Here is a 17,939-nt window from a genome sequence, read left to right as displayed (position 1 = left end):
AATTAAATTTTTTTATATTTCCAATTCAAGGGTCAGGGGGAGGGGGCATGACGACGCAAGAAATTGAAGGGTAAAAAGGAAAATCCAAAAAAGAAAGAAACTTCGACAACAGTACGAGCAAAGATACACCGAGAACTGATAAGAAATGTTATTTAAAAAAAAGCAAGCAATGGATAAAGAGAAAGAAGGACAGAGCGAAAGGAAAAACAAAAATATTAGGCCCATATTTGATATCATACTGTTCCGTGTACGTTCCATGTAGATGGCGTTGCGATTCGCCGTTATCCTTCACAGCAACAAGAGAGGAAAATAGAAAAAAAAATTGATCCACAGCAATAAGAGACGATCGATCGATCGTCAATTTGTTGTTTCCTTCCGTTCCCATAACTTTCCTTGCTTGTTTTTCTTTTAGAATTTTCGATCTTAACTCACATCAACCATCCATGAAGACAAAGGGGAGAAAATACTCAAAAGATTCATACTCACGGTAATTGCAAATAAAAACGAAATCGATCGATCGTAATTTCATTCGTTTCGTTCACTTCTCACGTTTCCTTTTCTTTCGTTAATTTCTCTTTATCTTTAAACGAAACCGTACAATCGGCTTTCGAAATCGCGAGCTGATGAAATGTCGATCGACCCCAGAGACAAGGAATGAGAACTAGTAAGGGAGTAGGATTAAGGCGGATGAATAGGGGGGTAACGAGAAAGGAAGACAGAGACTGAGAGTAACCAAAAAACGATATTATTATATAGGTATAGAGAGACACAGTGAGAGAAAAATTAAATTGACAAATTAATAAAGCGCCAATCCGATCAATATAGTAGAGACACATAATATATCTATGGACACATATAATAATATCTTTTAGGTATCGGCATGTCAAAACCTATTGATAAACAATTGTATGTTGGGCTTACCAACTAAACATCGATTAATCTAGAATTGACGTATCTTTATGCTCACCGGGTCGTCCCGATGGGAATTGATAAATCTCAAAGTAGCCGTGTGTCTGAGCAGAGTACCCAGCCAAAGTGAAGAGAAAAGGAGAAAGAAAAAAACAAAGAGACTCCAAAAGGCTCAAGATACAAAAATATATGAAACGACCATCGAAACGACCAAATAACTTTAACTCTTGTTCTTGAATAGTGAAAACGAAAAAAATTAGATAATCCAAACGTGTATATTAAATTTCCTACCTCGTCCGTGTCTGAGCCGACTAGAAGAAGGTCAAAAGGTATGGCGGCCACCAGGTCGATGATGAACCACCCCTTGAGGTAATGGACGGCTATCTGCATAGGATGTGAGACGACCTCGTCATTTTCATTGACAAAGGTTGTCCGAAAGTTGATGAGAATGTCCACGACGAATGTGACGTCGACTGTGACAAATAGAATAAATGTATGAACATTGAGAAAAAAAATTCAAAATTCCCGCCATTTCTTTTTAACACATTTTTTTTTTTATCAAATTCATCCACCTCGTCGCTGAAAATTTTTATTGCATATCGTAAAATTTTTTGCCCCGTCTTCCCTTCATCCAACTCACCAATGAGATCTATTATGATGATCGGATCCTCGCCATATCTTTTGTTCTTCTTCATATTGTATTCCGGCTCGGAGAGTAGAAAGGCCGCGACGTACGGCGTAAAAATGGCGGTGTACATCACGAGCAATAAAATAATCCAATCCCAAACGGCCTTGAACGGCGAATAATGCAAAATGGTCCATTTGTGGATTTGCGGCGATTGCAGCTTGTATTCCGGGAGTACGTCAGCGCCTAGCGACAGTACCTGGAAGGATGAAAGATGAGAATTTCAAAAAATTCAATTCATACTTAAGGCTTGGCCCCACACCAAATTTTCACGCGTTCCTAAAATCCCATTGACTTACAAATTCAACGCCCGCTACTTCACCTCTCGTGTCTACCCTTACGTTAGAACTAGATTGTTACAACAAATTGGATTTCCAAAATTTTTTCTCGTGTTCCAAGTGTTCGAAAACACGTTTCATACGAACAACCATAAGCACGCAATCTTATCTCACCATTTTTGAGTGCGTGCTCACACGAAGAACACCAGCGACCAACTCCAATAAATATCCTATTGCTATTTGTCTACTCATGATCAAGTAGAGCGAACATCGTTGAACACCATTCGATACGCCACGAAGTGTTCGATGCTCACTCTTTTTTCTGAACACACTGATACAAAGACAATCGCGACGTTGCCGTATCATCTGATAAAATCCTTATAGGAATTTTATTATGGTTCGAGCCATATGAAATTACGTCTCGCTTTAGGGTAAATCGCGACACCCGATTCCACTGCGAACAACATTGCGACGAAAACAAAATCCATAAATTTACGAACACGAGGGACGAACAGCACTGACTGGCTGTTCGCTCAACACTGATGCATTGCGGATGAGGTTCGATTGGCAGGGGGTGTCTTGTACGTATAGGACAACGTACTCAAAGTACACCACACCCTTTCAGGCCATATTTCAAACTGATCCTATTCGCGGCGAAGACAACCCCTATTACATTAATAGGCGTTCGCAACCTCGCCTATGCCAATGAGAAACGTGTTCGGAAATTTCTAATCTTGACAGATAACTTTTCCTTTGATTTTTTTTTTTTTTTTACTTCCTCGAACCCATAATTACTATTCCGTCCTGAGCTTTTTGTAGTGACTATGGATTGATAAAAAAATTTCTTTGAGTTTAGATCAATAAAATGTTTTTTGAAAAGATTTTTCATCCCTTAACTTGGACTCGACGTAACAATTACTTATGTCATGTATTTGCATATGTGTACCTGCGTTGATACGGGTGTTAAAAGTGGGTGTGCGATGGGTCTGAGGTAATAGGATCTAAAGATTAGTTGACAGTGTGTAATCCAAAGCTGTTTGCTGTATCCGTTAGATAATAGATAAATAAAACGAGATACAAACATTGTTTACCGTAGATAGAGCCGCGCCAAAGTTTTGCCTCTTACTTCTGCTAAAGTATGATCGCACGAGCGTCATCGACATTTTCACCAGAAATTTCAAAGTCATTCTCGTGCGACCGTAGTCGCGCCGGACCTTCGCCGAGTCACTTTCGCTTTTATCAGCCTCGCAGACGCGATTTGAGATTTATGCTTGTGAAAAAAGAAAAGACGAAAAAATCGGAAAAATGCAATTTCAAAGTGAATCAGGCCAATGCCAACAGACAGTAAAAAGTGTGGATAAAAAAAATAAATTTTTGCATCTGACACCCGAGCAAAATATATTCAAATTTTCACATTGAAATCGTCATACACGTGTTTGCCATAATTCAATTTTTAGACGGATAAATATACTGTCATTTTTTAATTTATTTGGAATTTTTAAAATGTTTGAAATTTCCCAAAAAAATATCACTAACACTTTCACGTGCGCGCGCACCGTGACGGTATCAAAAGTTGTCACGTGGGTGGTAAAACAAAATCCAAAAATTATTTTCTAGCCAAAAATTATTTTCGAGCCAAAAGAAAATTTCGCACTACGTCAACCATCGCGAGAACAATCCCGATATTCTCACATCTCAGATTCTATTTTCGAACGGAAGAAAGTCCCCGAGACTATCCTGGCTGTTCCAGTGTAAGCGCGCGGCTGTACTAAACGTGTTGCCGTTGCGTTTACGCTTGCTGAGCTTTTCGCGGCAGCGCGAAGAAACGAGTCCTTTTCGAAAAACATCGGTCCCTGAACGCGGACGACGAACGACCAACGTTGCTCGACGAACCTGAAGGTAGTCGTCACGCGGATATCCGGCGGTCCGGCAATAAAAGCCGAGCACTAAAGTACAAAAATAGTACGAGCTTAATAAAAGAAAAAGAGACACGGAGAGGAACGTGGGACGAGAGAAAGAGAGAGAACGCGACGAAAGCGTAAATCAGAAAATATTCGAACACAGTATATAAATACGGATACATCATGAAATTCTAAAGAAAAAATAAACTCCCTTCTGTTTCTAATGACTTATGTACACACCACGTGTATACTACCTACTGAGATACATCTGATTATTGAAACATTAGACTTTCAATCGTTAATCCACTTTGTCTTACAACCCCTTCGATTTAACAGGTCACTGGCAACCATCCCCTAAGAATTTTAATACCGATAGATTTAACCGAGCCCTCGAATTTTTCAATTTCCTATACCTGCCGCGAGTGCGAGAGAGTGAGACTTATGGGGGCTCGCGTACGTAAGAGAGAGACAGACGTACTTTAATATTGAATAATCCTGAATACATGTTTCTCCTCGGTCATGGAATATTTTCTTGTCGCCAGCTTTCGTGAGCGACGCTTTTCGTTCGCTGCAAAGTCCATATATGTGCCGCGAGTGTTTTTCGTGTTTTGTAAAATAACAAATAAACGTTTGACGATTTCCCAAAGCCATTAAATACAATCGACTACGTTAATACGACATGTGTATTCAGGCCACCGCCACACGCAAATTGCATAAATAAGGATGACCACGTGCGCACGTGCGAATAGAAACCAATGACGAGATGCAGAAGCCCAAAGCTTTGAGTTTCCCCTATGAAAACGTCATATAAGTGAAACATAGTAAAAAATATTTTTTTTCTGGAAACTAGGTAAATAACCCAAATTGAAAATGACGTGACGCAAAGACACCCCAATAAATTCGTATAGCGTATCGATCAACATACTCCATAAATATCTTGGATATAAACAGTAATGGCAGAGCCATAAGATCCTACGGTATTTCCCTGGAAGAACTAAGAAAAATAATCGACTCTGAAAATTCCCTGAAACCGTATGCAGCGCCGTTTATCAATAACGGATAGGAGGTAGGATGTTTTCGAAAAAAAAAAAAAAAAAAAACAGTACAGTCAGAGAGTGCACTTTGTGCGTCTAAGGATAGACGAAAGGAGGGATGCGCGCGCATGTAGAAAACTAGGGAAAGTGACTGAATAATTTCACCGATAAAGTCCCTAGGTTTTTTTTTTTCTATCCCCGGAGCGGCCAAGAAATGCAAAAAAAAGTACTATGCGTTAAGAACGAAATGTCCCTAGCTTGGTTCAACGTAACCCAAAGGTTATTCGCATGGCACAGTTCTCTATACTGTAAACGTCCAATCTCTTTATAGCTTCACGTGTTTAGTATACCTCTTTACGTATGGCACCCTTCAGAGGTGCCGTCTGAGGACCTCCGTTCTCTAGAAGAAGACTCTTGGTACTTCCGCCCCGTACACGTACGCTGCTCCAACGTTGCCTCGGTACCTCAGTCAGCCTATCGGGTCGTTCGCCCTCTCGAAGTGAACCGCTCTTGACCCTAAGCGCACCAAGTACGGTTGGGGTCACGGGTACTTCCAGCTGCTCCAAGAGATGCTCCGACATCACTCGTGGACACTTGATGCAGGTCATCGCGGTAGGGGCGAGCGTGTTGGCAGACGACACGGACTTCACCAGGAGTTCCTTGCTATCCCTTCTCCAGGAAGTGAGCTTCCTGCTGAGGGACAAGGTTGTGGGGGCCGACGATGGCTTCCTGGCAAGTGAGGATGACCCAGGTTCACCGGCTGAGACTTCCTGGTAGGTCTTGCACTCTTGTGGATGAGGTTGCTGACTGTCCGCCGAGTCTAGACGATGGTCCTCCAGGACCCTGGAGGTTCTTCTTGTCAAGGACGACGAAGCCTTTTCAACGAGACTCAATAGTTTGCCACCGGAAAAACGATCCTTCGCCGAGCACTCCGTCGACTTCCGGAAGGCTTCCAGAAGAGTGTCCCTTTCCTCGGAGGAGACCTCGCTCTCGAGGAAGTCCGAGGACGTGCTCTCACTACTCCTGGCACCGTATCCGCTCGACGTGCCTATACGTCTCGCCAGGAAGTTCCTGGAGGCTCGTCGCGAGGACGTCTGTCCTCGTGATTGATTTTGATTATCCTTGCTCAAGTCCTTAGCATCCTCCTTATCGGGATCCTGGGTGCTTCTTGACTTCAGGTGAATCTGCTTGCGTCTTATTATCACTGGCGGTGGTAAACGATCTCTGGTCCCGGAGTCAGCCCCCGGATGATCCTTGACTGTCCTCAGGGCGATCTCCTCCTTGGAGGTTCCCGGAGGCTGAGTCTTGGACAACTTCTCCCTGAACAGCTGAATCTTGATGGGATTCTGACACGGGGATACTTTAATCCCGCTGGGAACCCCGGAGGGAGTTCAATCTTTTTCTTTTTTCCTTTTTTTATTCCTCCTCTTCTCACTTCCGTTTCTTATTCACTCGAAATTCTACCTACTTCGAAAGACGAGGTTCTTTTTTTTTTTATATATAACTTTCGGCTGATTTGTCAACGAGTATTTGTAAATTTTGTCAAATTTTTTTTCTTCTGTGCGCTTCTTCTCTTCTCTCCGTTATCACTTATGTTTACTCTCTTGTCAGTCGCCACTTATCTTAAGCATCCTATTCAAAGTGGCTCGAGTCCCAAATCTTGGGACTGACTCGGATCAAAACGTGGATCGATGCATTTTCGGTGTCGCAATAAAATTTTCGGAAAGGCAAAGGGATGGCAGAATAGGGGGGGGGGGGCGACAGACAAAGTTTTGCTCGCATAAAAATTTGATATAAAATATAAAGTGACGTGTCGAAGAAGTCGAGGGCGGAAAGGATTAAAATTTTACTTGACCCAATCGGACGTAGATAAGGGACGCCTTGAATATAGAGATCGGTTGGCTTAGTGATTATCGGCAATTATCGACAATAATTAATAATTAGTGGATGGAACACGACGACAGTCTCAGCCGAGTTTCAAAAAGATGACTTTCTGATTATTCAGTCTCGAGATCATTAAGATTTTAATATATTATTATTATTACTATTATTATTATTATTATTATTATTTACTTCCCGATGGTTACCCTCTTTCCTTATTTTTATCCACCCTCACTCCTTCGTATATTCACGCATACACGTTGCCTTTGACTCAGTATTTTCAACGTGAAAAATCAACCCCACCTGGCCCCCACAAAAATTCCTCCGAAAAAATGCAATTTTTGTACCAAATAATTTTGTGCGATGCACCAGCGAACGAGAAGGGTATCAAAAAAATGCCCAACAGAAATTACAAAAATTGCACATCCTTCTGTCACTGCGTATCAGAGAGAAGGACAGTTTTCGTAAGAGGCGACAATGGCACTCGGACTCGACTTAATTTAGCAAAGGGTTGATTTTTATCAGAGTCAATTTTATCGGATTTTTAGCAGATAAAAAAGACAATCGCAAATTACTTGATTCAATAATTATCTCTTATCATGCGTGAAGGGTACTTTCGAATGATTACTCACACCGTTTACATCGACGATTTAATTTACGTTTTTCTTTTCTACTAACTTTTATTATTGTATCCCCACCCTCCCTCCCTCCCACCCACCTATCTTTTGGCACTGACTAATACTAAGTCACGATTCCATATACTGTCTTTAATTTACACATGTAAACTGTCCGTGTTGGTTACCCGTTCTAATTCGCGTAATTAGAAAAGTTCGCTAATTACGATAATACCAATTAACGTTAAGTGCTTAGACAACATTACAAGGTACGATATTGCGCGTGTTTCCCAGGGAATAATAATTAATTATCACTCGGTGTTTTTTTGCTGTTATTATTATTATTTCTATATTTATTATTATTATTATCGTTCAGCCCTTCGAATTTTGCGCACGCGTTTTACCCTCTTTCTTATATTACTTCCCCTCTTTTTTTTTATTTTTTTTTATTTTTTTCAATAACTGGAAAAACAACCCTTATTATCGCCATTACAACTGGTTCATTTTCTTATACGTATTCTGAACGAATAACTCATATTTAATTGACAGCTCGATTCAACGTCAATATATAATTATCGATGTGATATGCACGCCAGGAAAGTAATTTTGTGAAAAAGAAATTTTTTTTTTTCCAAAAAAATTATCACGAATCCTTACGTATACCTGAGCATCGACTATCCGACAGTCCATTTAATCACGAATAGCCGTGACCAACGGCGAAGAAAAAAATATTGTAAGAAAAATAAGCCACCCTTAAAAGCAAAATCAAAAACATGAAAATCTCAGTGTCAAATGTCTCTGTAAAATGTTGTCACTGAATGAAAAGAAAATATTCTTCATTAAAATGTTCACTTTGTCTTGAAATTTTTTTTCACAAAAAATCCTTTCAGCCTTATTTCCGGGCCCGTTCACGTCCCCAGTTTTGTCACGCATCCAGGACAGTTCGACGAGTCCATTCGACGACGTCGAGATGCGCCGCGTTCCGACGCCCACATTATCTCACTACAGTTGCCACAACGTCGTCCATGTGTAAGCGAATATCGTTGACAAAGAATGCGGCTTAATAATTATTCTCTCTCCTTTTACTGTATCCCGTAAGTTCTAAGCAGTCTTGATCCGAAGATTCCCAAGTACTTCTTCGTTCGGTAGTAGCGCCAACGACGCCAAGCGTCTCGATGCTCCGTGCGAAGGGTCCACGAGCATCTCTCATGCGAGTGTATTTGTGAGGACTGGCCAATAATAATAACAACAAGGGTATAATTGAAAATACAAAAATTGAAAATAGCTCAGAGTCTCGCGTTATCGCCACTGACACGTGTCCTTATCACTGTTGTCAAACTTTTTCATTTTTCACTCCATAAAGTAAATACACGACGGCCGAATTAAAAATCCGCCATAAGCCGCGTACGTCGCGACGCGGATATATTTTCTCCGTCGAATTACGACGCTTCGAGATTAACAATATTTTGTGCAACCAGGACAAGTACAGCGTCGGTCGTACGCGTTACGACGACGACCCACCTGTGTCCGCTTATTGATTCCGCGACGCCGACCGACGCCCGCGAGAAGGATCCGCGCAGACTCCTTTGCGTTGGGGTAACGATAAGAGCTGATAACGCGCATGCGTTATCCCTACCGATGCGGTTAAATAATTTTCCACGGAAAATATAGAACACGTTTTTTTTTTATTTTTCTAACCTCGAAACAGCTCGGATCGAGATATCAAAAAAATTTTCCAAAATTTCTACATGGAACGTACGATAATAATATGTTAATCGCGAATCAATATATATTCATACGTTACTATTACTACGTCAATTATTTTCAACATGGACTCGTCTTACCAATTAATTTTAATGGGGAATATTGGAAATTGATATATTATTATGATACGTCTCAATATTCATTTGCGAAACTATAACGTATCCTCCGTGTTGAATTTTATCCCTCGAGGTTATCTTACTCCCTTGCTCATTCGGTTTTAACGACTTTCTAATTGGCTCGGTTCCACCCCACCTGTCGTCCCGCTTACTATACGGCAGGATACCCCCGGTCCATAGGTGGGTACACATACGTGGCATGTGTGTTTCTTCAGCATGGAAAAGTATTTCGCGCCTCTATTTAACGTTAGGATCTAGATAACACTGATTACTTCTTTTTTCGTATCTCCTCAGGTTAGGTCAGGTTAGGTCAGGTCGTATACTCCAGTTGACTTTGGTCGATAAAGGGGGAGACTGGTATTTAGTAGATTTGCTAAAAGTCGTCTCTTAACGTGCTGTTTGAGAAATAAAGTGCATGTGGACTTTACTTTTTTTTTCTTTTTTTTTTTCCCCAAGTACAAACCCTTGGTAAACGGGTTTAAATCGTTTATTCGCATGTGAAAGCTCAGAAGAGCTCTCGTTATGGAGGTCGTGAACTATTTTCATGATTTCGCGTATATAAAACTACGACAGGGGATGGTGTGGGGGTAGGACGAGTGTAAGGGGGTTGGTACCCTAGAATTTTCGCGCGTGTAAATGTAGAGGGTGGCTGAGGGTCGCGAAAGCAAGGGTGCGTGGGATAACTTTTGTTTTGTTTTTTCTCGGGGGATGCTTTATAGGTTATGTTGACTTGCCTGTTCAGCTCGTGGTCTGATCTTCTCATCTTGCTCCTTAGACAGATCCTCGACCAGCTCGTGGAGGAGACGTATGTCCTGGGGGCTGGGGGAGTCCACCCTGCCAGCCCCCACGCTCATTGCACTGTGGGGCGCCAGTTCACAGGACTCACCCCTATCCAATGCCCCCAGTTCACTCGCGATATCCCAGCAGCCCTTACGAGACAACCCCTGGCCACTGCCAGTCAGCCCTTCTTCGTCGGCATCGCTCATTTAGGGCATTCGGGCAGCTTCCTTCGTCAGACCCTCCGCTTACGTCAAACACACCCTCCGACCCTATTAAGGGTTGTTTCACCCCAATCTCCTCTTAAAGATCTTGACCATTCAGATACTCGAGTCCTGCTTCGTGGATAAATTTATTAAATCCTATATCGACTTCACCGGGCTAACGAAATTAATTCATCGGGCATTTTATTTCGTGATCTTATCAACCCCCTATCGACCCTTACTGCCGGCAAGGGGAGATAAAGTATTTACGAAAAAAAAAAATAATAATTTCATACTACATAGGACAGAGGGGTGAATTGTCACTGTGAAGAAAAAAACTACCCTTAAGACATTTTCGGGATACCCCACAAGACGAAATGGCTCGTGACGTTACTGAAAGTCTTTACCACCCCTCTATATTATTGTATTCGACTAACTTGACAATATTCAACCCCCCCATGTAGAGGGGATGGACATACGGAGCCCGGGACATCGATCGTTCGCGATTTAAGCAAGGAGGACTCGGGAGGCGCACATAACGCTCGATTCTAGCTGCTGTTTTCACTTAGGGAGGGATGACGTGGAGGCGTCGCGACGTACCGACCGACCCCTATTGCTTAGAAATAATGTAACTCGACCCGTAGATAGTCGCACACGGCCGTAGAGTCCTCGTTTCTCGATATTCATAACCAGTGCGACTGCTAGATCGTATCAGATTCTTGTGCGAATTTTATCTGCAACCCTTAAAATACATCCCGCTATCGCCTATCTGAACTGTAGTCATGCATCGCCATGTTGTAATAAGGTGACACAAGGAACAGGGTGCACGTGTGCAATTGACTACTCTGTGGCACAAGGACGCCACTCATTGATTAGAGACCCGACTACGACCTTGACTACGAGCAACGTAGCACCCCAACCTTCCCCTAGGAAAACTGTACCACGTCCTACAATAAACTGCTTAACCGAACTGGTGCTGAAGTACACGTTTCTGCTATCTCTTATAATTATCTTTAAAGGTTTATCCGTATTCTTCCTGTGTGCCGTATGGATATTCCACCCTTGGGACGTGAGCAGGATTTAACGAAGAGCTGAACTAGGGGGTGACACGAGCCAAGGAAGATTTTTTATACTGACGTTTTAGCCGGAGGCACGACGCGATCTAGGCGAATCGAGACTGACTACTGGGACTCAAATATCTTTTTTTTTTTTTTTTAATGGGGATGAAAACGGGGGTTGGCACCGGAATTGGAATGGAATCGGATCATCCTAGTGGGTCAGTAGATTTTTGGCACGTGGCCCGCCACTCGGACGGTAACCATTGATTTCTTGGCGTATGTGAAAAGGAAGCGTGGAGATATGTATTTCGTGAGTTGGCGCGATGACTTTTTTTTAAGGGGATGAAAGGGGAGAGGGCGGAGCAACGTTCATGTAATTGCCAAGGATTCCAATAGGGGGTTGGTATTCTAACTCGCGAAAACGTGATGGAATTTGAAGAATGCGTACCTTGTAAATCCACGATGCCAAGAGCAGAAAGTTATTTGAATATTTTACAATGGGGCTTTGATGTGGAGATAATTTTTTTTAAGGGCGCTGGGGGTTGCGAGTGAGAATTTTGATTGTATATAAATAGTGCAAAACTGGAACTACCCTTAGTGTAATTAACCAGCGGACTAGGATAGGTTATACCCCGATGAAAAAACGTTTCTAAAGCGAGCCTGTTACATTTTGACAATTTACAAAATCACGAGTATGAATTTCCTGATAAACCTCAAGGAAAAACGTGATAAACACTTTCAGTAATTTTAGCCTTCCCTGGGGAAATGTCTTATTAGGAAAAAAAGGGATAAAGTAGAACAAAATAAAGCTAGAGTTAAAATTCTCAAAAACTCACGAACCAAATTCCCATTTGACGACATAGTTCAAGGCGCCGCACATGTGATCCCATAAAACGAACATCACTGTAGTGCTTCCCAGAAAGCAGCTGAGCTGCCAAGTTAAAGAAAAATCACTGCCCTCCCTTATCACGTGCACAAAATAAAGTATTCCTCGAGGTGCTTTATTATCTTACCAAGCGTCCCGACGACTCTAGTAGTCGTGACGGGACGCGAATTCACAAAATTTTCACGAGCACGCAAAACCCTCGACTTCTGCCTTTGTTTTTATTCGCGAGTAATGCCACCTTTACTCGCTGCTCGACGGCAATTAACGGTAGATCAATAGGGATGATAATACCCTACGACTTATCGAGGGATACGATTGCTAATTTAGGCGTAGAGAATTTAGCGCGGCTTACATATCTATGTAAGGGTTGTTCCTTACGAGAGGATATGGACGGATACAGTAGCGACGGTGCGTGAGTTCTGACAGAACAGCGCGAGGGACACTGCGACACTGCGGGCAGCGCCGCGTAGTGGCAGTTACTTCAAACACTAAGTCAACTCCTCCTTTGAACAACCTTTCTGACACGAACCACCCGACAACACGAACACCTAATTATTATCTACAATCGTGCCGATGAATTCTCACTTGCTCCGTTTCTTACTTAAATTCGCTGTTAACATTGCGAACACCGATAAGCCCATCACTTTGTAATAAAAGGTAATAATTAATGTCCGAATGTAATTCATACGTTAAAACCGGTACGCATCGTAAACTACGGTACCGGATGAAGATACAAATTTATTTTTCTTTAAAATCCGCCAGATGGCAGAAGGCTCGACTACAACACAATGGCTTAGCGTATTGCGTGTCGAATATTCATAAAGAGACGGTGTCACGAGATACGGTAAGGTTTTTTCATATTTTTTAATCCTACAGTACATTCCTTATTCTTTTACCTAGACCACGGGGTAAAATAATAGAGTAAGTTAGCACGATTCGACCAGGAGAGGTCACTCCTTCATCACGGTCTTGCAAATATAATTGCGCTGACAAAAGTCACACGCAGTTTTAAGGTAATGAGAGCTTTTTTTCCGAGAAAATATAAAACACAATACAGACCTAATCTGATGAAGATCATGACAATTCGTGATACGAACGTTTATGGATAAGAATGTTTCTTAAGCATATAGTGCATTATTTTTAACAATTTTTTTGGCCCTGCGCCATCTGGTACTGCGTTTCCTTAGCCGAACACACGATCTAACCATTGCCATCTCTAGGAAATATTATTCACCCACATCCACATCTGCATACGAGCTGGAAGCCTCCCAAACGCGACATAATTCTACTTCGCTTGTCCTCGGTTCTGGGCGAATTGACAGAGTGAGTTATTAGAGCTGACAGGGTGACGGTTCAATGGCGTCACTCCGCATCCACCATTTTTTCTTACTTGATCATCATTGATCCGAATATTATATTAATATTAACCTAGATCGACTCACCTGTATACAATTTCAAGTAAGTCAATGTGATAAGGCCCTCCCCGAAAAAAGGGGCAAAATAATATAGAAAAATTCAAAATATAACTCCCTCTGGTTATACCTCTATAAAATAATTTGTTCAAATGCAGTATACGTTCTTTTGGTAGCGTCATTGATTTTTTGAAATTTCAACTAAAGAGGCTCCATAAATTTTATACGACAATAACGGCAATACTGATAATCGTATAATAATAATATGCAATTACTCACCTGCGCCACCTTCTCCCCCATGTTTGGCGTGTGCATTGCTCCTTGAAAGTATTTTGCAGAACCGTTATCTTGTAGGGAGAACTGCAATTTTATTTAAAAAAAAGAGCAATATTATTATTAATAAATAAAAGGATAATAACATCAATTGCGCGGTATGGCGAAGAAAAAGAGTTTTCATGTTACCTTGTGTTTTATGGCGTCCGGTCCCATTTGACTGAGCGATGGGGACTTTCGATCCTTGGACGTCCGCCATCTTTGTAGATCGCTTTCGGACGCGACGCCAGGAAATATCTTCGAGTGTTTTGCAGCTAAAATTTAGATAATTGATTCTTCAATGTATTTATGTCAGATTAGATCAATGCAAATGAGTGAATATTTTGTTCTCGTACTTTTGAATTCCTTTCTTTTTTGCAACTGTCAAAATTTGTATTTTCTTCGACGCTCTCCAAGGATATTTTTAGTTTTTCTAATTCTAAGACAGAGACTAGGGTGGATCGCTTAGTCATTGGCCGTGTACCAGTAATCGTCAGTTGTGTCATAATATCGTAGTTTTGGCTATAGTCAAAACACACATTGACGATTACTACAATAGTATCTTTTTTTTATTCTATCTTAACACAGGAGAGGAATCCCTTCATCTACAAGGTTCAGAGTGTGATTCGCATTGATCTCTGTATGTACATACATAGCAGTGTATATTAGTATATGAATTTATATGGATAAATCAACAAACAAGTAAATCAATCCGCACTAGAAGCTGCAAACCTGGGAAATAGAGAGTTATGTCGTTCAAGATATAATCTTGATGAGAAATTAAATACATGTTAAAGGTGCTCTGACATGACCGCATGTGGTTCACGGAGTTGTATTCCACTTTGAAAATTGAATAGACAAGTATCTGAGGGTTTTTGCGTTTTGTCCCTTGGAACCCCAAAACTAGTTGAAAACTTTTATTGTACGATAATTTCAGCACACCCTGTATACGTGTATAGAATTGAAAATCGCTACACTCGCAAAAATCAATCCAGGCGAGAAGCCGCTAAAGAATTTTCAATTTGATGACTTTTGTACAATGAGGTCGTCTTGTGGCGTCACTGTAATAAACGTTAAGTATGTAAACATGATAAATTTCCGAAATCCTGTAGGAAGTCGGGGAAGCCTACCCGTCCCCCAAAAAACTGAATAAATGATAAATTGAAACGACCTGTATTTCGCGTAAGCCACATGACGTGTCGTAAGCCGTGAGTCAAGCCAATGAACACCCCATAAGTGAATAAATAAGCGTTAATAACTAATACAAAAGAACTGTCACCTAACGACATCGGTCGGCCAGCCACGTCCATTTCTTTATAACAATGGCATTAAATGAGACAAAACAAAATGGTCTGGTGGATATGCCTGCCAACTTAGAAACAAAGAGTACAATCGTCCATTTTAAAAGACAACGAAGAGTCTAGGAGCGCGGCATGGTCGTTCGAATGAGAACTACAGTGCTTTTAGCAGTCGTAGAATAGAAAGACAAATTGAGGGAGAAGCGAAGTGTTTTTTTTTTCTTAATCCTGAATAGTAAAGGAAAAAATCGAGTGCACCGTAACAAAGGAAGAATTTCATTCGCGATTTAAAAGGATTCGTGGTTAGGTGTAAATTGGCCCATAAAAGCTCATTCGACAGAAACACGCGTCGATAAAGTAGAAACGCAAAGTATGAGGATAATCGAGACGAACAGAGTTTTACAAAAGTTAATTTAAGTTTTAAGGAGAAAGTTTCTTCTCACAAAAGCTTCGTACACGCACAGCACTTATCGAGACGTACCGAAAGCTTGCAAAGTTAAAATTTATACCAAGAACATTAGCACGGACACGAACCAAACTTCCGATCAATCCCCATAAGCGCTGTTCGCGCTTATGTATTTCAAGCCGCAAGCGGGTTGATAAGTTAGGGGTGCAAGCTTGCCGGCAGAAAACCGTACGCCGCAAGCCGAGCCTTTGCGCTCATCCTTAGTTTTACCTTCAATGAGGTTACCGACAGTCGCTGGACGTCGCTCGAGGGTGACGTGTTCGCTCCCTCGACCCGCTACTAAAATATTTGAGGTTTGATTTTGGAATAGCACATGACTACCGATCGTATGTAACACGCCTTTCAGCCGGTATTACCTTAGATTAAAAATATGACCAAGAAAGAATGAGAGAAGGGAACAAAAAAAACTCTACAAAATCTCTACCTCCTTCCTCTTGCACTCTCACGCTGCTCAAATCAACAAATACTCAGTCGGTAACACAAAACTGGCAAATTACGCCATTCAAACGCATTACAAGTAATATACATTGACGTAAACATGAAAATTCGAAAAAAATCAAATAAACAAACTCTTACAGACGCTGCAGGTTAAGCTGCGACATGGTGCCCGGACCACTTCCGGTTTGACGACCCTCCTTGATATCGCATCAAGGGATGCTGCGTGAGAGACGCTTCTTGACGGACCTTCAGCAGCCCCTCCGGACGAAGAGTTCACCGGACCCTCCCAGATTCCAGATTTCTGCGACACCTATGAATAACCATACAATTAAATCCTTGTATAAATTTCGCTATGCAGTTTGGATAATCGTGCAAGATAAAACGGTATCACGGTATAAAGAGAGGGTTAATTAATTTTCATCCCCTTTCTATTTTCCCTCCCTCAATTCTATCTCTTCGCAAAAGAAGAAAGAAAAAAGCGACAGACCTTACATTTTCTTGCTCTCCCCCAACCGATACCCTTAACCCCGTCCAAAAAAATGAAATCTCTGATCACGTCCCTTTAATTCCATTAGGGGTTGTTCGATAGCGGCCGATTTCATTGGGTTCTCGCGAAAATACGAACTTGCTAGCAACGACCAAGAATTCTCATCAGACTAAAATATCATCGTCCCTTGGGCTCGATTCGAACTCCTAAAGTGTCATTCACACGTCGCGTTCTTCGTTTTCTCAATCAAGTTTCACGAGCTGTCGTCAATCCCAAAAAATAAGAATTATCACAAACAAGAACTATATACTCACATCGCTAACCCCCTCGGGACTAGCTATAGGAGCGGTGCTACCAGGATGAGTAATCTGCCCGGTACCGGATGAGACATTGGGCCCACCGGTGACGTTGGTAGCCATCGGCGGTGGTGTCCCTGTCCGTCCTGGGCCCCAGGACTCCATCATAGTGGGCGAGCCGCATGTCAAAGGGCTATGAGAAAAAGTTATGATAAAAATTAAAAAAACAATAAAGTCAACATGCATACAATTTACACAGTCATGTACAGGGTGTCTAAAATATGTTGATATTAAATAAATTAGAATCACTGTACCAGGGTAGTTGCGTGGTGAGGGGGGTTTGGCTGGTGGTAACTACTGTGAGGTTGAACGGGGTGGATGAGTTGGAGGTAGACTCGGAAAATGATCAATACACGTTGCAACGGAGGTCAACCCTAGCAAGTGGAGTGTGTCAGTGTTAGGTCAGAGTTTGCCAATCGATAGACAAACTCAAACCGCAACGCGACACATGCGAGTCAACATGAAGAACCGATGACAGCGGTCGGGAGTTTATTTTATTGACGTTTCAGCGATAAAAGGAAAATAAAGAAAACCATTAGTTATCTAAGTGTCACTTTCGACGCCGTACTTTTCTACCCTGATCCGACAAGCTCGACGAACCCTGAACCACCCCTATTCGATAGTGCCTATGAGATCCGATTCGCCTACGTGTAGTAGCAACGTCGTTCGAGTGTACCTGGTGGTACCCACCAGGTATTCAACGTCGTAACGCACGAAATCCCCAAGGACTTCAACCCCCTTGTCAGCGCGGAGTTCACGGACTAGAAATTTTTATTCGATTCACTTGCAAATCGTCGTAAGGAATTAAGTGGTGATAAAAATATTCAGCCTGTCAAATAAAATTTTTTGTTGGGGGGACCAAACAGAAAAATCCAATCGTATCTTACGCGAATTAATCCTCTAGTAAAAATCGGGTCGGTAAGGTAGTAAACTTCTATTGCCACAGCGAACGGGGAGTTAAGGTGTTCAATCATGGGGTGGGGGGTCTAAAAAGAAAAAAAAAAGAAAAACAGTCACGGTAATAATTACTGCCTCACGACCCGGCGTGAGGGGGGGGGGGGGGG

The 17,939-nt window shown here is 41.8% G+C and overlaps 1 protein-coding gene and 2 long non-coding RNA genes across 14 annotated transcripts in view; 2 read left to right on the top strand and 1 right to left on the bottom strand.

Moving 5' to 3' along the window:
• Positions 1 to 17,939, bottom strand: part of LOC107271311 (potassium voltage-gated channel subfamily H member 6) — a 44,651-nt gene that overhangs the window by 12,726 nt on the left and 13,986 nt on the right. For 9 of the 12 annotated variants that reach the window (XM_025088600.1, XM_025088601.1, XM_025088595.1 and 6 more), the window contains 7 exons: positions 16,834 to 17,008; positions 16,171 to 16,342; positions 15,805 to 15,873; positions 13,981 to 14,105; positions 13,798 to 13,878; positions 1,550 to 1,793; positions 1,201 to 1,382 (listed from right to left, as the gene is read on the bottom strand). In XM_025088600.1, the coding sequence (XP_024944368.1) occupies positions 1,201 to 1,382; positions 1,550 to 1,793; positions 13,798 to 13,878; positions 13,981 to 14,105; positions 15,805 to 15,873; positions 16,171 to 16,342; positions 16,834 to 17,008 (1,048 nt within the window). Of the gene's footprint in view, positions 1 to 1,200; positions 1,383 to 1,549; positions 1,794 to 13,797; positions 13,879 to 13,980; positions 14,106 to 15,804; positions 15,874 to 16,170; positions 16,343 to 16,833; positions 17,009 to 17,129; positions 17,148 to 17,939 lie in introns of those variants that run through there. The other 3 variants (XM_025088597.1, XM_015747152.2, XM_025088603.1) reach the window with 2 other exon arrangements.
• LOC112494893 lies at positions 12,631 to 13,282 on the top strand. The gene is made up of 3 exons (XR_003060842.1): positions 12,631 to 12,763; positions 12,869 to 12,950; positions 13,007 to 13,282. It is a non-coding gene; the product is annotated as an uncharacterized LOC112494893 (long non-coding RNA).
• On the top strand, positions 13,436 to 16,431 carry LOC107271321. Its single transcript, XR_001538591.2, has 2 exons — positions 13,436 to 13,564; positions 16,173 to 16,431. It is a non-coding gene; the product is annotated as an uncharacterized LOC107271321 (long non-coding RNA).

The sequence above is a fragment of the Cephus cinctus genome, unplaced genomic scaffold (genome assembly GCF_000341935.2).
Source record: "Cephus cinctus unplaced genomic scaffold, Ccin1 Ccin1_scaffold0935, whole genome shotgun sequence".
NCBI lineage: Eukaryota > Metazoa > Arthropoda > Insecta > Hymenoptera > Cephidae > Cephus > Cephus cinctus.
Note: the sequence above shows the minus strand (reverse complement) of the source record. Positions and strands in the feature narration are given on the sequence as shown.